A 21,441-nucleotide genomic window follows, 5' to 3' on the forward strand; every position below is an offset into this window, starting at 1 on the left:
CCGCCCCTCCTGCTCAGCCCCCGTTTTGTAAGAGCAGGAAAGCACTGTTGTATAACAAACAGAGCAGCGCGTTAAACCACCAGCCAGCCTTACTGAGCACAGTGAGTAGAAGCTTCATCTCAGTTTTCATATCCAGCTTTACGGGCTTTTGTAAATCGCATTCGCAGCTGTTTGTTTGCGCTAAGGCTGTGCAGACACTGTGCAGTTGGCTCTGAAAGTTGCATGCAACTGAGTAGAGCTGGGCAATATGACCATATTTATCACTATCGTGATAGATTTTGTTGCATTATGCTTTTCTGATCGTATCGTGGACATCATCAGTACCTCCCAACTGCATGTTTGATTACAAAGAGAGCCTAATTAGTCCTGTTTAATTATGTTTAGTGCAGTTGTATTCATAGTTTTTTATACTATGTTTAAATGTGGATGTCAGAAGAAACAAATATTGTGATTATCACGTATCGTAAAGAACAAAAGTATTGTGATATTACAGTTTTGCCATATCGCCCATCTCTACGACTGATGCGTCTCTGGGAAATGTTGATATGTCCAACGTGGAGCTACGGAAGTCCAGAGAGGCCATGAGCTGTTGCTATAATTTTCTGGATTTTTATCTTGGGATTAATGAGTTATTTGTCTTGTGATCTCAAGATAACAACAAATAGTTAACTCATTATCACAAGATAACTTTATCTTGAGAACGCAAGATAATCAACTTGTTATTTCCTGAGATCGTGACAGTCAACTCGTTATCTCAAGATAACAATTTTGTTATCTCGAGATCACAATATAGTTAACTCGATATCACAAGATAACAAATTTGTAACCTTGAGATCACAAGACAGTTAACTCATTATCACAAGATAACAACTTTGTTTTCCTGAGATCACAAGACAGTTAACTCGTTGTCTCAAGATAACAGGTTTGAATGGAGGCCTCCTGGTGACATCCTGTATAAATAAAAATAATGCTTGGCCACGACTTAGTAAAGTGTGGGAACGAGATCCTAACACATGGCCACGACTTAGTAAGCCGTGATGAATTCCCATGCCTTACTAAGTCATGACCACCCATTAGGATCTCGTCGTCATCTCAAGATAACAAACCTGAAATTCGTGTGCAGCCGATGCAAGTTTGTTTTTTCCATTCAGGCAAAGAATGAAGCACAAATGCATTCACTGGTTCCGCAAAGGCCTTCGCCTGCACGACAACCCTGCTTTAAAGGCCGCCTTACATGACTGCGAGCACATCTATCCCGTGTTCATACTGGACCCCTGGTTCCCCAAGAACGCACAAGTGGGCATCAACAGATGGAGATTCCTAGTGGAAGCCCTCAAAGACCTGGATTCAAGCCTGAAGAAGCTCAAGTCCAGGTTAGGAAAGCAAAGCAGGCAAAGTTGGTAATGGTTAGATCACGATACTTTGGGTGAAAAAAAATAGTGTTGAAGCATAGAAGACAGGTATCAGTATTATATTTAATTCTTACTATTTTAATTAGGGTTTTTCGGGAGTGATGCACTGATATGGGAAGTCTGGGCTGATGGAGATATCTGATATTTTTCACATACATTTGTACATTTCTGAAATGTTGAAATTGGGACTAAATCCACCTGGATACCTATTACAGAGAAATGCAACATTTATTTGGAGAAGCTTACAAATGCAGCGCAGTTAATAAAATTCAGATATTTTAGCACAGTAACCTTGCGTCGCCTAAACGTTCTGCTCTTCCATAATTCATTTAATCATTTTTGAAATATTACTGTTAATTTTTTTAACAACTATCTGCCGATAAATATGTGATTTGGATAACGTTTGGCATTCTTAGTTTTAAGACCCCAGAGACCTGAGTCCATGTTTTTCATCTAATTGGGTTAATGTTGCTCTTGTGGGCACAAATTACATGTACAAAGTGCATGTTATAAATAACATTCCAACGTCCATTAAATGGCCAGTGTTATTTTCTAAACGTTCTCCCCTGTTGATGTAAACTGGCCAGTCCTAATTTTGAGTAAGTCGTGTATAAGCTGTATCTCCACCAATCACAGGGCTGATGTAACTTGTCCTGCCCACACAGCTGTAATAAAACTGTGTTCCAACAATCTCCACCTCTCTGTTGAGTCAGAAGAACTTACAGAGGCAAACCACCAAGCGAAAGCTAACCAGTTGTGTTCAGTTGAGAGCTGAGAGTGTTAGACAGCCGGTTGTCAGTCAAGCATGCTGATTAGAATATTAGGACCACGCCCACATTTTTAAAGCAAGCATTGTGATGATATAGTATTATGAGGCCCTCCCCTAGTAACTATCTGCTGGGGTCTGGTTGCACTAAAGATTCACGAGTTGTGTTGATTCTCAGGCTCTTCGTGGTCAGAGGTACACCCAGAGAAGTTTTTCCGAAGCTGTTTGAGGAGTGGAAAGTAACACGGCTGACCTTTGAGGTCGACACGGAGCCTTACAGTCAAATACGGGACAAAGAAGTGATGGACTTGGCCAAGCAGCATGGTGTGGAGGTCATCACTAAGATTTCCCACACGCTCTACAACATTGAAAGGTAATCTGTGGTCAGACGTTGTGCTTTGAGGATGTTAATAATGCCAGTAGAACATGAACAGTGTACTCAGTTTCATTGTGTCCCTGTTCCTTTAACAGAATCATTGAGCAGAACAATGGAAAGCCTCCTTTGACCTACGTTCGCTTCCAGACTGTTTTAAAGGACATGGGTCCACCAAAAAGACCAGTACCTGCCCCAACCAGAGAGGACATGAAAGGTAGAAACTCTTTCAATTATTTATTCCATATCTTTGCAGACATTTGCTTCATAATGTATCCAGAATATGCAACACAGTCCTCCCAACACTTAAAAATAAAGGTGCCAGAAAAAGTTCTCAGCAGAACCATTTTTGGTCCCATAAAGAATATTTTAATAAATGGTTCTTTAGAGAACCATGTTTTGTAAAATCCTCATAATGGAAAGGTTCATGAAAGAATCCTGAAATTGATTGAGAACCTACATCATGTGGAGGTTCTTTATTCCATTACAAGGTTACTCACACTCACACATCTCATTCACGAACATGTTTTTAGGGAACTTACATTAGTTCCCCAAAGAACCATTTTTGTTGTTCTTTGACATAAAGACGTGAGGTAATTTATGGTTATTTGTTCTGTATTTGGTTCCGTCTAGGTATTTTGACCCCGAGCTCAGACAAACATGATGAGATTTATGGAATACCAACGCTGGAGGAGCTTGGCCAGGATTCCTCAACGTTAGGGCCAGATCTTTATCCAGGAGGGGAGCAGGAAGCTCTGCGCAGACTGGACGAATACATGCAGCGAACGGTAATTCCCTAAAGTACACACCTACTTGAAGAACCATAAATTACAGTTTAAACTCACTAGAATTTCATTAACAACACCCCCACTCCGCCCCCCACCCCTCAATAGACCTCAGTCCAGCAAATCTGCTTCCTCTGCAAATCGACTGAAGGCCTGACTCAAGCATTTAATGAAGTGTATGGTGTTTGCTGTGTTTTGCTCGATCGCAGGGCTGGGTGTGCAGTTTCGAGAAACCCCAGACGTCCCCCAATGCCCTGAGCCCCAGCACCACCGTCCTCAGCCCGTACGTCAAATTCGGCTGCCTGTCTGCACGCACGTTCTGGTGGCGCCTCGCTGAGGTCTACCAGGGGGTGAGTTAGAGTAGTTAAAACATTTGATATGATGATGATCTTAATTTAGGAATCTTATCTTGCAGCATCTTCTCTCACAAACTGTCATTGGGCAGAAGGCAGGAAACACCCTGGACAGGTCACCAGTCCATCACAGGGCAGACAGACATACATAATCACACACACACTCACACCTAGGGGCCATTTAGCATGTCCAGTTGGCCTGACTGCATGTCTTTGGACTGGGGGAGGAAACCCACGTAGACACGGGGAGAACATGCAGACTCCACGCAGAAAGGACTCTGGTTGCCCGGCCGGGGAATTGAACCCAGACCCTCCCTGCTACCCGCTGCACGTCCATGCCGCCTCTTATGACAAGTTAGGAAATCTTAACCTACTCGATCAAAGTCAGCAATCAACTGTAAAGTCTGTTACCTAGCAACTGACCATAGGCACACAGCTGACATAATCAACATAACGTTAAAAATGTACTTAGTTTAGACTTAGACTGATGTTTACTGTGTTGGTAGCAAAAGTAGAGCACTGCATGAAGAAAGAACCACTAAAACAAAAACCTGATGCCTCATGAACGCTGATCGAAGATGTAAATGACACTGTGTGTCCTGATCTGCACGGTAAAAAAGTGGCATTTCTTTGCAGAGGAAGCACTCTGTACCCCCAGTCTCCCTGCATGGCCAGCTGCTGTGGAGGGAGTTCTTCTACACGGCGGCTGTTGGCATCCCAAACTTCAGCAAAATGGAAGGCAACCCAAACTGTGTGCAGGTGGACTGGGACAGCAATCCAGAACATCTGGCTGCATGGAGGGAGGCAAGTTAAATAAGCTACACACAGTTCAGTGTTGGGGCAGTCATGGGCTGGAGGTTAGGGAACCAGCCCTGTGACCGGAAAATCGCCGGTTCGATCCCCTGAGCCGAGGGTACGTGATTGAAGTGCCCTTGAGCAAGACACCTAACCCCCAAATGCTGCAGATAGGGCTGCCCACTGCTCCGGGCAAGTGTGCTCACTGCCCCATAGTGTGTGCACACACTAGTGTGTATGTGGTGTTTCACTGCACGGATGGGTTAAATGTGGAGGTGAGATTTCCCCGTTTGGGGACTAATAAGGGCTTCTTAATCTTAAAAGTGGTGAAAATGCCCATGATTTACTGAATTGTACGGTATTTGTATTGTATAACATACCGAGACATGATTAATCACAACAGTGACATCTTCATACTACCCACTTCTGAATTACATCACATGAAGTCAGATGTTTACAGATAAGAACCTTAATTCCATCTGTGTAAATTCAGGCGCGCACAGGCTTTCCATTTATTGATGCTATAATGACGCAGCTGTGGCAAGAGGGCTGGATCCATCACCTGGCCAGACACGCAGTGGCCTGCTTCCTGACCCGAGGAGACCTTTGGATTAGCTGGGAGGAGGGTCAAAAGGTCTGTATTTGAAATAAAGCAATTTACAGGACAGCGATGCTCTTTATCATTTATATTGTCGCTTTCCAAAAAAACAAGGATCTCCAGAATGGTAAGTTTACAGGAGAGGCCAAAAATGTTCTTTACTTTCAATGTAAGTTAATGTAAAGTGATTTTATTGCAAGCAATTTTGGAGCATTTATGTTGATTCATTTATCATGAAATTGTCACAGAGTAGCCACGTTTACATGCAGCCTAATAATCCGTTAATAATCAGACTAACAGCTCAATCAGAATAGAATACGTCTATGTAAACACCTCAGTTGGAATAGTCTAGTCTGATTGAGGCCATTCAGAATACAATTTCTATCCGACTGATCGAGGTGGGTAATCCTGTAGATAATCAATTAAATAGAAGAATAATATCCGTGTAAACGCCTGTATCTGATTACATTCCCTATCGGAAAGTTTAAGTCCGTTCTGATCATGTTCGTCGCGTCATAGTGAAAGTTTATAACGTTCAACATGGCGGAGCAGAAACTGGTCTGCAGAGGAGACAAAGTTTATGCTCTGATCTTTAAAAGACGGCGGTGGGACGGACGTCCAGCTTATGTGTCTCAGAACACGACGTCTTCCTCTCGGCCTTCTTTAATAAGGACATGTGAAGGACGTTTTCCTGAGTCTGACGTCATTTTAGAGCAATTAAAAACACAAGCACTGCTCACTGCTGCTCATCTCACTCTGACTGGACGCATGTGATGCTGGTTGTCATGGTAACGTCTACCCTAAGTGGTTCTCTACACACGCACGTAATTTTGGATCTGATTACTTGTAGTGAGCATGTAAACAGAGATTTTCCCTCAGAGTGTTGAGTAGAGTGAGAATATAAACACCTCAGTCTGTAATCGGAATGTATTCAATTGGATTGGCAAAAATCTTTGCATGTAAACACAGCCAGTGTAAAGAGCAGCTGCTGGGTTTAAATTAAATGGAGAAAAAATTATGGAGATACATGTTTTTCTTTGGACAGCGGCAATATTCTTGCAGCACCTGTATCAGTACACATACATTCTTAAAAATAAATGTGCCTAATGCTGTTCTTTGGAATGATGCCACAGAAGAACCATGTCTGGTTCCCTAAAGAGAACCTTTCCACTTTTGTAAATGAGATGTCAAGAACCTTTTTAGAGTCGGGGAAAGGTTCTTAACCAAGTAAAGCTTAAATTAAAGCCAAGAGCTGTTGAGGAACTGTTTTTGAGAGTGTACTGTACATATGCAGAAATCAAAAGGTGATAATTGTGAAATGAGAAATATTGTTTTATTTACTTTTGATAATGGCTATTTCTCCAGGTGTTTGAGGATTTGTTGCTGGACGCTGACTGGTCACTGAACGCAGGGAACTGGCAGTGGCTCTCGGCCAGCGCTTTCTTTCACCAGTACTTCAGAGTCTACTCCCCCATCGCCTTCGGGAAGAAGACTGACAAGAACGGCGACTACATCAAGTAAGAATCTGTTTCATATATCTTTATTGTAAATGTAACTAAAGAAGGAAATTCTCTGCTAAAATGGTTTGATATTAACAACTATTAAGGCTGAATTGTAATGAATTATGATTATATGCTGTGTCTGTCAACATGTGCTGGCTTATGTATGTCAAACTGTGTGAACAGCGCTCCCTTAAAAAGTGATGCTTCAGCATTTCTTCATTAAAGATAGTGGTTATATATGGATGATTCTAATGAACTGATTCAAAGTCTGAGTTCAAAACACATTTCGGATTAAAATTCTTTTTGATTTGAGTGACGCTTTAGTTTTGTTTATTTTATTAAAATAAATTATTGTTTTGGTAATGACAAAATGGAATGTTCAGTCATAACACTACCGAAACTTTACCAAATGTTCCAGTAACGACTGATTTGGTAATAATAATTTGAACTCATTTTGAGCCGAACTCTCAGTACATGACCAGCAAACACAGCTTTGAACAGGCGTACAGTCATAAAATCACAGTATTTTTCATTAAAACACAAAAAGGTTTGTTTACTTGCAGAATATTTGTTTCCACACTGATTTCCGGACTTTGGGACACATTTACTTCAAAACTATGGGATCTAACTGCTCACCATGTGGCCATGAGGGACAAGGAAGTGCAGCCTCACTTCCTGCTCTAAAGTGCAGGGGGCGTGGCTAAAACAAAGCCACCCACAGACTAAAACTGTTTCAGTAGTGACATGAAATGTGAGACAGCATTTATTGAATTTTGAAGTTTTTTCAATTTAAAAATGATTAAACTTGTGATAAATCTAAGTATTTCAACTTCACTTTAAAAGAAATTGAACAGATTTAAAAACTTATTTGATTTATACGTTGAAAAAAAATGTAAAATGTAATATTAGTCAGTCAGTCAGTTTATTGATCCCGAAGGAAATTTAGCAGCCACTAGTATTATTTTCACATGTGTAAATTTAGGGGTCAGGATTTGGGACAGAAGTCATCCCTCCAGAAAGTAATGATTTTGTAAAGTAATGATTGAAGAATGATACATTTTATATATATATATATGTATGTATATATATATATATATATATATATGTGTATGTAAACATCTAAAAGTTGAATTTTAATTTAATTTTTTAACTGATTTGGTCCAAAAATAATGGTCTGTATAGAACCGTGGCGATTCAGAGAACACAGATGTTTAAATGGTTCTTATGAAAAACCTGTGGTTTAGAAGGAACCTTCAAAAAATTGTTCTATTTAGCACCAAAAAAGGTTTCTGCTCTTCTTACTGAATCTAGTTAGTCATAGTCACATACACATACACATACACATACATAGAACTGTTCTTAAGAGTGTCCAAACCAGATTGTACAGAAAACCGAGAAAAATCTGTCTTTTTCTTCTACTGTTAGAAATAAAGGTTCTATTCAGGTACATTTTCCGTTCATCAAGGTACAAACAATGTAAACGTTCCCTCAAAGGTACAACAGTGGTTTTAAGGTCTGATTGTGAACCTTAAATAAGTTTTTCCAGGTGAAAAGTTCGTATTTGTACCTTTTTCATAACTGAATGATTTAAAACAGAACAGTAAAATAAAAGCCTGGAGACGAGACGGGGTGTGTGGAGTCAGTACAGCTTAGAACATATCATTTCAGTGGATTATGGTTCAGTTATGTTCCCTGACTAAAGGTACTGAGATGTACCCTTGAGGGTACCACCCCAGTGACTAGAGGGGAACTGCCCCGGTGACAGTTTACTACCTTTATTTCTGAGAGTGTAAGAATTATTACTTCATTGTTTTTGTAAGATTTTGATGAGAGGTCATATAAACGTTTGTAATGTTGCCCTTCTTCAGTCAGCAGATCCTCAAAACTGCTTTGTTTGGTTTTGTGCTAGTGGTGGTCCTGGTCAAGTATTGTTTGGGTCTCATCCACCCCAACGATACTATACACATTGTGGCCTCTGTGGCCTACGTTTACCCATAACCCCCTTCTCTTCATCTGTTTCTGTCATTCCTGTAAATGTAATGGAAAAAGTGGAATATTTCAGACAACTTGTTTAATATTAGTTATTAACTGCATAATGTAGAAATTAATACTAATACAATATGTGAAAATGATCTTTCAGGAAATACCTCCCAGTCCTAAAGAAATTCCCACCTGAGTACATATATGAACCGTGGAAAGCGCCAAAGAGTGTCCAGCAGCAAGCAGGGTGCATTGTGGGAAAAGACTACCCCCGTCCTATAGTGGACCATGACGTCGTCAGCAAGAGGAACATTCAGAGAATGAAAGCCGCGTACGCCAAGCACTCCAGAGACCCCACCCACAGCCAGACTGAGAGCAAAGGTGAGCTTCACACCAGTACTAGCTGTAGGGGTTGTATTAAAGGGCCCATATCATGGAAAACTAATTGTCTTCACAATTTTGGGTAACACTTTACTGTAGGGTACAGTTCATAAGGCTACATGTCAACTGACATAACCCTACATAAATGTTTATTGATGCTTATTCCAGGAGGCGTCATCTGTCACAAATGCTACTTTGATCAAAATTGGAAAATGTACATCTATTGTAAAAAGCATTAAGCGGGTTTCTTAGTGTGTTTCTTCAGCATTTCAGTCGTTTTGTGTGGGTTTCCGCTAAATTTGGGCTAACGTTATATTTTAAGCTTTAGGCTAGAACTGACTTTGGTTTGAACGCATATAGAGATTCACAGAGTTAACATTACGCAAACTACAGCTTATGTGGCCTGGGAAAACTAATGGGTTGTAGACATACAGCTCAGTTAACTTACCCTGAATACGAGGGCTTTATGTGTACACTTACATTAAATATGCAGGAATAAAACTTTACCTTAAGCAGGCCTAAATAAAGTGTAATATTAAGATTTAGGCTAAAATAAACTTAATTTTTTAACGTATGCTTTCTGAAAAAACATAGAAACCATTAAGTGTTTCTTTGGGTTTCTGGTGGTTTTGTAGTGTGTTTTGTTTGATGGTTTAGCTGATTAGCAGTGGTTGATTCGTATATTGGCAGCGGTCTCCCTTCCTGAATGGTAATATGCATAGCGACACATACAACCAGCACAAACAGTCACTGTTTACATCAGACGTTACAAATGAGGAGACCGGCTGGTTGAAATATGAATGTGACACTCATAACGCTCAACTTTCCTATAAGGACTTTGTTAACATGGCACAATCGCTCTGTCCTGCTGCGCATGCACACCGCTGGAGTGAAACTGCGGGTGAAAATCTGTGGCTCTGCCGTCAGACGCTTCTCAAAAATAGTCTGATTTGAGTTCATTGTTTTTGTAACGTCACAAAAACAGCGCATTTACATATTCGCCTATTAAGGCTACAGCAGTTAAGCCCCGCCCATTTTCGCTGAAGTTATAAGGAGTGTTTCAAACTGGACTACTTTTTTGAAGGAAGCACCATACAAGGCAGCCAGTCAGAAAAAAAATCTCCATTTTTATCTTTTCATTTTTCAGTTTTTGACATCATTTGAAAATGCCTGTTGTCCTTTACATTGAGTGTGAATTTCATGATGAATGGAACAAAAGAAACAACTTAGGGGGAAAAAGTCTGGTTCCATTGACTTACATTAAAAATAAAGTATGTTTTTTCCTTTTCCTTTAAAGTCATCAGTGATATGAGACTTAAAAGTACAGTAACAAAAACAGCCTGTTGAATTCTAAGGCAATAAGAGGTGGGAAAAGAGTAATGTAACAATGAATTATGACTTTTTATGGATAAAGCCACAGAAATGTTGCTGGTGCAGCTCAGGGGAAAAATGAAATGCAAGAAAATTGTAGAAAATGAGGCTTTAATATAAGTTTCCATATTATTGTACTGTTTTCACTTGATTTTGTGTTGCTTTGTCTCTGTACAGGACAGAAACGTAAATCAGCGTCCATCAAAGAAATGTTCACAAAGAAGGCAAAGAAATAAATGCTTCCATCACCAGTTTGAGGGCTGTTGGACTATTTTATGGGTCAGATTTCAGAATGTTTGATTCAGCCTTTAAGTGTGATGCTAAAACACATCTGTTTACTTCATCCAGCACAAAATGCTCGGAAGCTGAAACTGGATCAGGTGATCAGCTACAAACATTTGGATACATCAGATTTATCAAAAAAAATGATAAAACTTCTATCCTAAAAACGCCGTTATTACACAGACATTGTTCTCCACTGCAAACCCCATTACGAGTTATTTCAATTAAAGTATGAACCCCCAGAAAATGAGGAATAACATGGAAACAGATCATTACACACAGATAAAAATGCAGCTCTAATGAAGCTCATGCTACGCTTTGGTCTTCCGCACCAAAGAACAGCCTGTTTAAAACAATAAATTACAGTAACGGGTGGCATGCATAATCAGTAATGAGGAAAACTACTCATTCATCCTGAATGATTAATGTGGTTATTCCGCACACAAACTACATTATACTATATTTCGCTCTCCTGTTTTCCAATCTTGGACAGTTCTTCAGCATTTATGAGCAAAAAAAAGTGTATTTGAAGTACAACACCATTATATAAGACATAATAAAGGACACTTACATATTCAAACATGAAACGTTTCAGTATACCTGAGCGCTCCAGTTAAATCCTCTACTATATATACTGCAAAAAGTCAGAGACCACCCTTCATTTATTTAATCTCCAGCCAAACAGCCATTAATTACATCAGGGGTGTCAAACTCAACCACTAAAAGGACCATATTAAAAACTCTCAACAAATCTGTGGGCCACAGAGCGGCCTTCTTCATCTCTGCCATGTATCTATCTTTTGTCTTGTTGTGGCACCTACTCTGGTATTCCTTTATTACGGCCACACCATCTCCCCACATGAGACAGATTTACCAATATTGGAAGTACAAACGTATTTGAGTGCCCACCTGTCTTGAAACCCCCAGTTTTCACGGTCCACTTTTCTCTTTCAGCGAATCAGGTGTTTTTAGCTAGCTGTGTTTATATAGGTTGGACTGCGGCTGAGGCACAGCTAGCGTGTCTGGTTGTACAACTGGTGTGGTTGAATTGTGGTGTAACCGCCGTTTTATAAGAGTATCAGTGGGGGAGGGGGGTTGGAGCGCACGTCACGTTGCAGAGCATTCTGGGGATTGTAGTGCTGCATATTGTGAAATGGGCTAATATAAACAGAAAGTGAAAATAACTTCACGGGCCACATAGGATTGTGCTAACAGGCCTAACCTGGCCAGCCGGCCTTGTGTTTGACACATGGAAGCTACAAATGGTTTTCCAAGAGATGTTTCTAAGTAGATTGGATAGAATATTTGCACTTGGATAAAGAAGGAGAAAGTCAAAGGAAAATAAGTTTAAAAAAAGTGATTAAAAGCCACCATGGGGAGGAAATGGGACCAAAACTGCCCCCATCAGATAAAAACAGCACTTAAAGCTTTCATCTTTGAGAGAGAGGAGAAAATCAGGCTGCGTCAGATCTGAAAACATCCACAGCCGTCCTTCCACTGTGAGAAGACAAGAACATCAAGCAGGGCCCAGACCAACATCACTGAATCGGGACATCATTGGATGGTGAGAAGCAGAAAATGCAACCAATTAAGCCAGACTCCTAAAAAGAAGCTTCCTCTGATGCTGAAGAGTGAATAACTTGTACTTAGTGGCTGTTTTGACTGGAAATTCAGTTACTAAAGAGGTGGTCTCTGACTTCTGCACAGTACTTTGTATGTTTACAGTTACTGGCTTGTTGCTGCACAATTGGTCAGCCCCCTTTACCTCATTCTTCAGTGAAAGGGACCACCACAGGACCACTATGTGGTGTCATTCTTAGCATAGCAGTGATGCTGACATGGTAGTGTATAACTGGTACACATTTACCAGACACAATAAACCTATAAGTGCACCTTTATGGTAGGTGTTTCTGATAAAATGGCCAGCGAGTGTAGCAACAGTGTAAGCCAGTGTTGATATAGTAGAGGATTTAACTGTATTTGTAATGAGTTTGGCTGTATGATTCCCCAGAGTTATGCATTTAAAACAGGGATTATAAAAATGCAAAATGCACTGAGGTGCACTGATCTGAAGGCAATGACTCATATGCATCCATTTTGGAAATAACAGAATAGATTATAATTATATTCAATAATGTCCAGAATATTTTTCCAAGATAAAGTCTAATAAAGTTTTTTTTTTTTATATATATAAAACTTGGACTGTTGTTTCGTCTGTATTCCACCACTGTGTAAATAGTTCCTCCAGTTTTATTTATGTATTTATTTTATTTTTCCCCCTAATTTAGTCAAGTCCAGTTCCAAATGCTAGCCAGGTCTCCCTCTATCACACAATGCTACCAGGCTGGGAGGGCGAAGACTAGCACAAGCTTCCTCCAAGACACATGAAGCTCCACCACATGCAGCTAATGCAACATCATTGGGCCTGAATACGCTTGGAGGAGAACACTAACTGCTAATTCAATGTCGATAGTCTCTGTGATGTCTACAAGAACGTCTGAGTGAAACCATGGGAGATTTTGGCCTAAATGGGGAACAAACTGGGTGTGAAATTTCTAAACCAGTGAAACGCCTTGTGAAGGTGGAGTTGTGGCATCACCAGGGACTGAACTTATGTGATTACAGTTCTTACACAGACCTACAGTCAACATTTTTAAAAAAATAATAAAAAAAAAGCATTTCTGAATTGAGTTCTGGTAAAATTTGAGATTGGGAAATGATTCAGTGCATCAAAAGATTCATAATCATTGTTGAGAGGTAAGAGACGCTCCTAGCAGACACTTCTACTGTAGTGAATCCAGCTTCGATTGAAAACGTTCATCTCAACCGTCCGAAACAGACAGACGTTCATGTGTATCACCTCCTCTCTTGGTTCCAATATACTGGCTATAATTAACCACTGCCTTTAATATCGTCCTTCTTCCTCACACAATGTTCCTCTCCAGTATAGGCTCCTGGTACAGGATACGTTTAAAATCAAACGCGCTGAGGTCAATGGTCTGGAAGCCTCCGTCCAGAATGAGCTCGGCCACGGCGCGGCCGATGGCGGGGGACTGCTGGAGCCCGTGGCCGCTGAAACCTGTGGCAAAGAACATGTTGTTGACCAGAGGGTGCATGCCCACAATGGCGTTCTGATCGAACGTGTTGTAGTCGTAATATCCCGCCCACGCTCCTGACACCTGGGGGAAAAAAATGAAAAAACGTTAGATGCGTCCACTGTGTAAGAGCAGAAGTACTGAGGTGACCACTTGGCACAGGGGTAACATCTGCAGTGACAAGCACTTTAGAAAACCAATGAACTGCTCATTAAAACTTCCACCACATTCACCTTCAGACACTGAAAGGGAGGAGCCCGATGGCAGAGGACCGGCCAGACTTTGTGGTGAAAGTACTCGTGGTCAACTTCCAGGTTTGTGACGTCTGGTTCCTCCGTCTGCCACAGGGAAACAAACAAACAAACAAACAAACAGCTCGGTTAAGATACTCTAGTACAGATGAACTTGAGGACCCTAAGCTCCGCCCACTGTCATGTCAGAACTGCTGTAACACATCTGACCAGATCATGAAGCGTAATGAACTGAATCTGATGTGCTGGAACAAAATGAATACAGAAACAGAGAGAGGGAGCTTTCAGACACGAATAAACGAAGGAAGGAAGAGAGGAAGCAAAGAATAGATTAACCAAGAATATGGGCACAAAGAGAGGAACGAAGGAAGTGAGGAATGGAGGAAAGAGGGAAGGAAGTAAAGAAACAAATGAACCAAAGAAAGAACAAAGGAAAGAATGAACAAACAAATGATCAAATAAAACAGGAAAGAGGAAAAGGAAGGAAATTAGGAAAGAAAGGAAGAGAGGAAGGAAGGAATAGATGAACAAATGAAGGGAAGAATAAGGGCACCAGAGGAGCAACAAAGGAAGTGAGGAAAGAAGGAAAGAGGCAAACGAAGGAAAGAAAGAGGGAAGGAAGTAAAGAACCAGATGAATGAAAGAACAAAGGAAAGAATGACCTAGAGAAGTAAGAAAGGACCAAAAGAACGAAAACAAAAACAAAGGAACGAATATGGGAGCGAAGGGAGGAACAGGCAAACAAAGGAAAAAAGAGGGACAGAAGTGAAGAAACGAATGAAGGACAGAATGAACTAGAGAAGTAAAAAGGAACACACAAATAAACAAAGAAAAGAATGAGAAAAGGAAGGAAGGTAGGAAAGAATGAAGGTAAGGAAGGAATGCATGAAAGGAAGGAAAGAATAGATGAACACATTTCCCCGTTGTGGGACTAATAAGGGTCACTTAATCACTTAATCAAAAGAAGGGAAAGAATATTGGCACAAAAGGAGGAACAAAGGAAGTGAGGAATGAAGGAAAGAAAGAGGGAAGGAAGTAAAGAACCAGATGAATGAAAGAATGAAGGAAAGAACTGAACTAGAGAAGTAAGGAAGGAACAAATGAACAAAAATAAAACCAAAGGGAAGAATGAAAGGGTGGAAAGTAGGAAAGAAAGGAAGAGGAAGGAACAAATGAAGGAAAGAATATGGGAACAAAGGGAGGAACAGACAAAGGAAAAAAAATGGACAGAAGTGAAGAAACGAATGAATGAAGGAAAGAATGAACTAGAGAAGCAAGAAAGGAACGAAACAAACAAAAAAGAATGAGGAAAGGAAGGAAGGAAGGTAAGAAAAAGATGACTTAATCAAATGAAGGGAGAGAATATTGGCACAACAGGAGGAACAAAGGAAGTGAGGAATGAAGGAAAGAAAGAGGGAAGGAAGTAAAGAACCAGATGAATGAAAGAATGAAGGAAAGAAATGAACTAGAGAAGTAAGGAAGGAAGGAACAAACAAACAAACAAACAAACAAAGAAAAGAATTAGGAAAGGAAGGAAGGTAGGAAAGAATGAAAGGAAGGAAGGAATGCATGAAAAGAAGGGAGGACAACAAAGGAACGAACAAAAAGGAAGGAAGGAATGAATGAAGGAAAGGAAGGAAGGAAGGAAAGAATAGATGAACAAATTTCCCCGTTGTGAGACTAATAAAGGTCACTTAATCACAAATGAAGGGAAAGAATATTGGCACAACAGGAGGAACAAAGGAAGTGAGGAATGAAGGAAAGAGGCAAACGAAGGAAAGAAAGAGGGAAGGAAGTAAAGAAACGAATGAGAGAATGAACTAGAGAAGTAAGAATGGAACAACTGAACAAAAATGAAAACAGGAAAGAATGAAAAAAGCAACAAAACGAAACACGACTTACTTCATTTCATTATCATAGTCTACATGAATGAATAACCGATTATGTAAATGAATACTGATATGGATTTGAATAGCCACGCCCACACCTCCTCTGGAGACATCCCCGTGATGTAATTTCCTCCGAGACCCTCCCGTCTTACGTAAAATCCTGAGTAGTCGACCAAAAATGGACACTCCAGGCCCGGACCGTCTGGACAGTGCACCACATAAACATACCTGCGGGATTTTTTACACAAAAACAGTCCAAATTACTACATAAGTGTCACTAAATGTCAAATCAATAACAACGTTTCATGAGGACAGATGGAAATGTTGCTACTTTAACGTTCATTAAAGTTAGGAATGTTTTTCTTTCTTCTGTAAAGTTACCACTTCTGACTGCTTCTGTATGAAGGTTTTGTTACGACAGCAATGATCTCTGTGAACGTTTGAACGCCCCCTTATATGTTTTGTTGATTTTCTAAGTGAAAGTAAGTGAACACTCCCTCTACAGGGAACTTAAATATGACATTTTTCTGCTCATTTTAGTGGACAGTTTCTATGTATATGCCAAGTTTAACATCCATCCATCCATCTAAACCGCTTATCCTTCTGGGTCGCGGTGGGGTGCTGGAGCCTATCCCTGCTGTCATTGGGCGGAAGGCAGGATACACCCTGGACAGGTCACCAGTCCATCGCAGGGCAGACAGACAGACACAATCACACACACACTCACACCTAGGGGCAATTCAGCATGTCCAACCAGCCTGACTGCATGGTTTTTGGACTGTGGGAGGAAACCGGAGTACCCGGAGGAAACCCACGCAGACACGGGGAGAACATGCAAACTCCACACGGAAATGACCCTGGTCACCCGGCCGGGAATGGAACCCAGGCCATTCTTGCTGTGAGGCGACAGCGCTACCCACTGCGCCACCGTGCCGCCCCCCAAGTTTAACATGTTGGAAAAAAATAAAACATAAAATACATCTCAAAAAAAGTGACATAACTACATTTTCCTGTTTTATTTTTTCCCCCAATATGTTAAATTCAGCAAATAAACAGTAACTACGTTAAAATGTGCAGATGTTTTTTTTTTCTAGAGAACTTTACACTAGAAACTTTACATGACTGTATGCTCAGTAAAATTAGGCAATATGCCATAACATTATTTCTGAAGGCATTTTCACAAAAATAATATGCATCACAATATTTAGGTTTCTTTTAACAAGAATTATTTGTTTCATTGTCAAAAGTTTAAGATTTCAGAAGGAACAGGAGGACGAATCAAACAGATTAAGATAAGATGTCATAACGCCCTCGCATTCAATCAGCTGCTTGTTACTATGCAGTTAACTAGGCCTGTCACAGTTATTAATCGCCTAATCGCAATTATTTGAGACGATCGCAATCATTTAAACTAACTGCAGACATTTTCCACAGTCATTAGATTTCAGTTTTATTAGGCTGCAAACAAACAAAGTGAACTGGGTGAGCTGTGTAAAGGCAAATAAGTGGAAATGAAAGACAGCAATACATGCACTCATAGCAACACATCATGGTAGTTATGAAAAGTCTTTTTTGTTGCTGTTTTGTTGTTTTTAGCATACATGCTGGCAAAATGACTTTCTTATAGGTTCACTCTCATGAAGAACATCTGGCTTTGCTAAACTCTACATCTAATTCTGTGTAAGTGTAAACAGCTGTGTGAGAGCATCAGTACTGATTCAACAGCACAACCAGTGAGTGCGTTAACATGTACTCAAAAATCTGATTTCTTTCATAATCGGATTTCTGCAGTTATCGGTTTATTCAAGTGGTCATGTACACAGCACAGTCTGATTTCTTAGATTGAAATAAGGTCTAGAAATCTGATTAAGAAATCTGATGAAGAGAGCTGGATTTTAGCTTAGTAATCAGATTTTTCAGTGCATGTGAACTCTTACTCTGATTTCTTTCGGATTTCTCAGTCTGAGCACTGTGTGAAAACAGACGGCGGTATCAGAAATAAGCGAGCAGCGTCACCGCGAGACACAGCAAAACACTTTCGCTGAAACCAAATACATGCTTGACGAAATGAAGGATTTAAATGTTCTTCATCTTCTAGATGATGTATGTTCATATTTTCAGGTAAAGTGGCGCAATGTTTTTTTAAAAAAGAAGCTGCGGCATGAAGTCTGAGTTCTGCATCACGTTTACGTCATGTCTTCTTCTGTGAGTCTGTTGGCCGGTTGCAAAGCAGAAATCTGATTACTGTCTGACTCATGTAGACCTGGAGTTTCCCCACTATCTGATTACTCAAGTGCATGTAAACACATTGATCGGATTACTGACAAAATCTGATTTTCGGAAGTTGTAGGAATATTAAGTGCATGTAAATGCACTCAATGTTAGCTACTAAGTAAACATAGCTAGCAAGTGAGGTAGCTAATCAGCCAATTTGGCCACTTTAGGCTTATATTTTATTAGTATAAACAATCAACAAAAAAACAAAGACAAACTGTTCGGATTATTTAAGCTGAAATTTCATGATCATACAGTGGTTGATGTTGTTTACAGGCTCTAAATCTTCCTTTATTGTTTATTGTCCTAGAAATGCTGACCTTACCCATCTTCCACTCCGTAAATCATACTGTGAGGTAATTTATCACCATAATGACAACACTGTCATACTGTCCACCCCCAATACTATCCTGAAGATCATGTGTGGTGTGTTCTTACCTCTTTCTGGGTTCCACAGGTAACGGAATGCCAGCCATAGTTTGTTTTGGTCCCTGTCCGATACCGAGCATGTCAGCAATTTTCCCAGAACTGGCTCCTGCTGCATTGACCACCACTGCACACTCCACAGGCTGGTACTCCAAACTGTTGGGCATCCGCACCTATTAGAGCACGAGTTCATTATACGCTCACATTATAGCAGAAAAGCCGTGAGCAACTACGAAAAAAAGGTTCAGCAGTTGACACTAGTGCCAGTGACCGTAATAAAATTCTATAATCATGATATTTTCACATAATGTTTAAGCCAGCATTGATAAAGTCAATGAACTAGGATGGCGTTTTAGGGCCACTGTTAATAAAAATAAAAATAGTTGACTTCGAGAAAAAAAGTCGTAATATTTCAAGAAAAAAGTCGTAGAATTACGACATTAAAGTGGCATTAATACCAGGAAAGGTCTCAATATTGTGGCCAAAGGCTTTGCAGAGGGAAGGCAGCCCCTCCTCGTGTCAAATGAGGGGTGGTGAGTTGGTGGAGTTTCATATCGATTCACCCATAAAGAAACACTCAGTCTCCCTGTCTCTCCTGCACATCAGCACCAGCCTGTTATTAGTATAAGAACCGGCTGAAACGGCTGAGCAGGAAACTGTGTTTATCTAGAATAAAGAGCCAGACGGACTCGGAGGAAACTGTCTGTCTGTGTTGTTGAAGGAGAATCTCAGGCAGGGTCGTCTACACGGCTATCAGGGGCTACATCTCCCCCCATTCAAAGAGGGCATGAAGTTTCACAGACAGTGAGAATGATGATCAAAATGATCCACAGAGAGACAGGAGTGAGTGGAGCTCCGGTGCCAGTACAGCAACCAAGACCCCAACGCGTTATGTTAGCCCCCCTACAGTTAGCCCCCCTACAGTTAGCCCACTTTATCCTCACAATATTACGACTTTATTCTAGAAACATTCCGACTTTTTTCCTCAAAGTCCACTATTTTAATTTTTATTAACAGTGGCAATAAAACGCCGTCGTAATGGACACATGCTTCCAGAGTGCTGCTCTATTCTGAAAGGTCTGGGCAATATGACGATATACATCATTATTGTGATAAATTATGTCACAATATGCTTTTCTGAACATACTGTGTATATCATCAGTACCTATAGAACACGGAGCAACTGCATGTTTCCCAATTATGGAATACAAATAACTGTAATCATAGTTTTTGATAGTATTTTAAAAACTACTGATTCTTTTTTCTGTTCCAACTGATCAGACATTTGAAAAAATAAATATCATGACGTATCATGTATCAAGAAAATTTCATGAAGTATTGCAATATATTTTTGCCATATCGCCCACCACTCCTAAATGGATATATTACACACCTGACATTTAGTACTGTGTAAAAGTCAGAGACCACCCTTCATTTACTTCATATCCAGTCAAAACAGCTAGTAAGTTGTTTATTATTAAGGAGATATTTCAGGAGACTGGAAATAAAGGAAATAAATGAAGGCTCTGGCTTTTGCGCAGTACTGTAGCTGCACTGACTGTTTTGTTCTGTTTTCTTCTCTTAAAATGACGCCAGAGTGATTTCTACACAGCACTGTTAATGTGCACCAGACAGAAAGCAAAAAGAAAAAAGAAAAAAACGGTTCTTTCAAAACTAAAGCAAAAGACATACATTGCAGTTAACTTAGAACCTCTAAAGTGCACAAAATAGACCACTATATTATGGCTATCATGGATATACTGCGCATTATCTATCAAATCTATCACTAAAAAATATCACCAAAATTGAAAAGCTATATCGATATCACGGTATATTGATATAGACGATATATCGCCAAGCTTTTGTTTGACAGTGCAGTTTAAACCAAATGAACAAAGCTTTGAATAAAAAAAAGAAGACAAACATGCAAACTTACATCAACATATTTGATCCTTTTTATGTTTACAGGGTCTCCATCCATGGTTTCTGCTTTCTGTGAGGAACATCTGAAACCTAATACACAAATAAAGAATTTAATTAGCGCTGAAATTTACTGACCAGCCCGACATGAACCATCATTATCTACAATACCGTTAAAAAGTTTGACTTATTGATAAATTGTTATTTTATGGGCAATAATAACTATAAACAAAACTGCAAATGAACCAAAGTTAGTCGCTGGTCTGATGTTAAGGGGGAACTTCTACATATTTCTACATAATTAAATGGTTGAAATGGAAACAGAGTCATTCAGAGTGGTTTGGTGTGAAATGTTCAGTTCTAGAGGAACTTACCAAGTCAGAACTGTTCACAGTGGTGGTGATAGGAACCAGACGTCCAGCTCTAAAAGCCCCCTCACAGAAAGTTACTATATGAAATGGTTATGAATTCACTGCCTGATGTCTGACTCATTGTTTTATGACAGTTATGTGATCATGTTTTGCCTTAAAATGTATTTTAATCCACATATTTTGATCCATTCATGGTGGAGGGATACATGCAGGGTGCTTCACAGCAAAATAGCCCCAAAATAAAGCTCATCAGCATTACACATAAAAACTCTCAAGACTCGTGTGGGTTCACTGCTGGTTTGGACAGTAAATAAAACGTCCATATTTGTGTTGCAGACATGGCAACCCCTGGTTCCTATCACCACCCCTGTAAAGAAAGAGTCTGTAAGTTGAAATCTTACAGAATGGTTGAAATCTACAATGAACCACTTCACATCAAACAACTCTGAATGAATATATTACACCTCAAGGACTGAATTATTCAGAAATTTTGAAAAACTGCTGGAATTCCCCTTTAAGAGGCACCTTAAAACAGCTTAAAGTTAATATGATAATAAACCATACATAATATAACCTCACATTAACAGTGAAAGGTACAACATATGAATGTATCGAGT

The 21,441-nt window shown here is 39.9% G+C and overlaps 2 protein-coding genes across 3 annotated transcripts in view; one reads left to right on the forward strand and one right to left on the reverse strand.

The window, feature by feature from the left end:
- cry5 (cryptochrome circadian regulator 5) lies at positions 1-18,630 on the forward strand. 2 transcript variants are annotated; one of them, XM_036594257.1, is made up of 12 exons: positions 1-101; positions 1,152-1,373; positions 2,357-2,551; positions 2,650-2,768; positions 3,185-3,339; positions 3,546-3,686; positions 4,326-4,493; positions 4,978-5,118; positions 6,448-6,599; positions 8,725-8,945; positions 18,418-18,463; positions 18,565-18,630. In XM_036594257.1, exons 2-12 carry the CDS (start codon positions 1,159-1,161, stop codon positions 18,566-18,568), a joined length of 1,557 nt encoding a protein of 518 aa, XP_036450150.1. In that variant the 5' UTR covers positions 1-101; positions 1,152-1,158; the 3' UTR covers positions 18,569-18,630. The 2 variants fall into 2 exon arrangements, with proteins under 2 accessions (XP_036450150.1, XP_036450149.1); XM_036594256.1 differs by lacking the exons at positions 18,418-18,463; positions 18,565-18,630 and adding an exon at positions 10,494-10,564.
- Positions 11,636-21,441, reverse strand: part of foxred1 (FAD-dependent oxidoreductase domain containing 1) — a 19,250-nt gene continuing 9,444 nt past the window's right edge. The window contains exons 7-11 of the mRNA XM_036594258.1: positions 20,470-20,546; positions 18,546-18,706; positions 15,932-16,061; positions 13,927-14,031; positions 11,636-13,777 (exon numbers count right to left, since the gene is read on the reverse strand). Coding sequence (XP_036450151.1) covers positions 13,523-13,777; positions 13,927-14,031; positions 15,932-16,061; positions 18,546-18,706; positions 20,470-20,546 — 728 coding nt within the window. The 3' untranslated portion in view covers positions 11,636-13,522. The remainder of the gene's footprint in view (positions 13,778-13,926; positions 14,032-15,931; positions 16,062-18,545; positions 18,707-20,469; positions 20,547-21,441) is intronic.

Source organism: Colossoma macropomum, unplaced genomic scaffold (assembly GCF_904425465.1).
Source record: "Colossoma macropomum unplaced genomic scaffold, Colossoma_macropomum, whole genome shotgun sequence".
NCBI lineage: Eukaryota > Metazoa > Chordata > Actinopteri > Characiformes > Serrasalmidae > Colossoma > Colossoma macropomum.